Below are 2,545 nucleotides of genomic sequence, written 5' to 3' on the forward strand. Positions count from 1 at the left end.
CTTTTTTTTTTTTGGTTTTTCGAGACAGGGTTTCTCTGTGGCTTTGGAGCCTGTCCTGGAACTCGCTCTGTAGACCAGGTTGGTCTCGAACTCACAGAGATCCGCCTGCCTCTGCCTCCCGAGTGCTGGGATTAAAGGCCTGCGCCACCACCGCCCGGCCCTCATTCTTATCTTAAGACACAGCAGGAGGCCGTTTCCACGGTAACTGGAAAGTGCTAATAGGTTAGAGAAAAGTCCCAGTTCTGGGACGAGCATACCCCAAGCTTACCCCAGTGCTGCTGGGCCCGAGTCACCAGGAAGGGTCTCATCTGGACGAGGCGGGTGGCATAAATGTGGGCATACTGACGGCTAAAGCTGCGCTCTCCCAGTCGAAAGGGCTGTGAGGAGTTGGTGTAAGTTGCCACAGGCACCCGGGCAAAGGTGGCATTGCTGGCTGATGGTGGGGAGAGCAGAGTGTGCGCCCGCTGTGCTGCCTGCTCTGAAAACATGGCAGTGCCTCTGGCTTGTCCAGCAGCTGTGTCCAGGCTCAGGAGCATCACTGTGGAGACATGTGAAGGCATCCCTGCAACGCAGCTCCCCGGGTGTCCCAAGCAAGCTGCCCACACTGCATCCGTGTGTCTGGAGATGTCACCCTGTACACTTAATCAGATAAAACCCGGAGCTGGCTCCAAACTTGTCATTACCATCTCCATATTTCTACCCAATTTCCAGGGTCTCAAATTCAGCATACCCTCAAATAGAATTATTGATCTGCCTTCATCCACTTCCCTGGAAACCACCCTACTTCTGGGAACGCTGCCAGGCATCGTCAAAGAAGGCTGCCATAATATAATTAGTGATAAAAAGAAAACATAGAGCTGGCCCTGCTCTGCTCAAGGCTCTCCTACGGCTGCTATTTCAGCAAATAAAGCCCCAAGCTCTTACCTGGAAGATCAGCTCTAGGCTGCCTGTTCCTCCTTCCAAGTGTCCCTACCACAGCAGGGACTCCAGCAGAGGCCTGGTTACTCTGTGTGCCTCCCAGGTTCACTGGCTCTTGCCCTTCAAGTCTTTCCTCAAAATTCACCTCCCCACATCTAATTTTACTACATCTGCCACGCCAATTGTCTGCTTTGTCTTCTGAAGCATATTTACTTTGCCTCCTCCAAGCGTACCCTAAGTTCCAGGAAGGCAGAGGTTTTTTTTTTTCTCTCTCTCTCTTCAACGAGATATTGCACAACGGTCACACAACGAGCCCAATTAAGATGTGCTCAGAGGATGCACGGAGGATTTCAGTAAATATTGGGTGCTTCAACACATTTTCCATTGCATAGGTGAAATGAGCGTAGCAAGTTCTGAACACAGCTTTCTTTTCATTTTGCTTTTTCAGTACAGCTAATACAAAGTTCAAATTCTAGTTGGCTCTACTTCCTATAATGTGCAACTCTGGCTTAGGAAGCGGACTCAACGAATTTGCCAAAAGGGCACATGTGAACTCAATACAAGTCGAAAACGCACGGTGATGGGCAGAGGCCCACACGGCGTCCCCAGCCGGAGGCGGCGCCGCCCCGCCCGGCAGCAGACGCCCCCAGCTCGGGCCCACTCAGCAATCAGAATCACCACCGAACCCCCGACCCGCGGCCCCGCGAGCCCCCGGCCCGGCCCAGCACCCACGTTAATCACGTTTAGCGGTACACTCACCGCGCCGCGCCGCATCCCGCCAATCTCCGCGCGCCCGTCCCGCCCATTGGCTCATCCGGCCAATCGCCTCCCGCCTCCGCCCCGCCCATCGCCGCCCGCCTCATCCGGCCAATCCCCGTGTGCCCCGCCTCTGGAGGCCCAGGAAACCCGGAGCCACGCCTCCTGTTGCCCGGACTACGTGCCTCCCTCTACCCCCAGCCCGCGCTGCGTTTCTTGCGCACGCGTGTTTGCCGCTGGGCCTCAGCGTGTGAGCTTGTTGCTTAGGGTGTGCCGCTGCCGGGCTCTCCAACCGGCTCATTCCTCACCAGACTCTGGTGGCCTGGTGGCTCCTGAGTGTGTGAAGCTTCCCTCCCACTCTCTGTCCTGCACCGTGATTCTCACTCCGCCCTCATAAGGCCAGTGCTAGCAAGCAGCTCATAATAATCTGTGCAAGCTTCTGAATCCTCAGGGTTATTGCACCTACTTCTCAGATTCCCTTTCAAGCGTGAGCTAGTCCATCATCTCACAGGCAGGGAAACTGAGGCAAAGAGCAATCACTCCGGTAGTAAGCAAAAGCTGAGGTTCACACTAGCACACCCCGACTGCTTCAAGTGCAGCAATCTTCATTGGTAACATTGTACCTTTTCAATTTTCTGGGCCTAATTTTGCACTCTGAGACTTAATATTTAAGGTAATTTTCTTCTAGCTTGGTGAATTTCTTTTGTTTTCATTTTATGTGTGTGTTTTGCCTGCATGTATGTTTGTGCCCTACACGAGTGCAGCGTCCTCAGAGGCCAGAAGAGGGCGCAATAGCAGCTGAGACTGGAAGTTACATATGGTTGTGAGCGGTGGGAATCCCTCTGGAACAGGAGCCGGTGCTCTCAACCAC

The 2,545-nt window shown here is 53.9% G+C and overlaps 1 protein-coding gene across 2 annotated transcripts in view; it reads right to left on the minus strand.

The window, feature by feature from the left end:
* The window catches only part of Pold2 (DNA polymerase delta 2, accessory subunit), a 6,044-nt gene extending 4,337 nt beyond the window's left edge, over positions 1–1,707 (minus strand). Inside the window, exons 1-2 of one of the 2 annotated variants that reach the window (XM_005366183.2) lie at positions 1,678–1,707; positions 269–538 (exon numbers count right to left, since the gene is read on the minus strand). In XM_005366183.2, the coding sequence (XP_005366240.2) occupies positions 269–536 (268 nt within the window). In that variant the 5' untranslated portion in view covers positions 537–538; positions 1,678–1,707. Of the gene's footprint in view, positions 1–268; positions 539–924; positions 941–1,677 lie in introns of those variants that run through there. The other variant, XM_013353385.2, reaches the window with a different exon arrangement.
* Between the last annotated feature and the right edge of the window lie 838 nt (positions 1,708–2,545).

This window comes from Microtus ochrogaster, unplaced genomic scaffold, assembly GCF_000317375.1.
Source record: "Microtus ochrogaster isolate Prairie Vole_2 unplaced genomic scaffold, MicOch1.0 UNK6, whole genome shotgun sequence".
In the NCBI taxonomy this organism is placed as follows: domain Eukaryota; kingdom Metazoa; phylum Chordata; class Mammalia; order Rodentia; family Cricetidae; genus Microtus; species Microtus ochrogaster.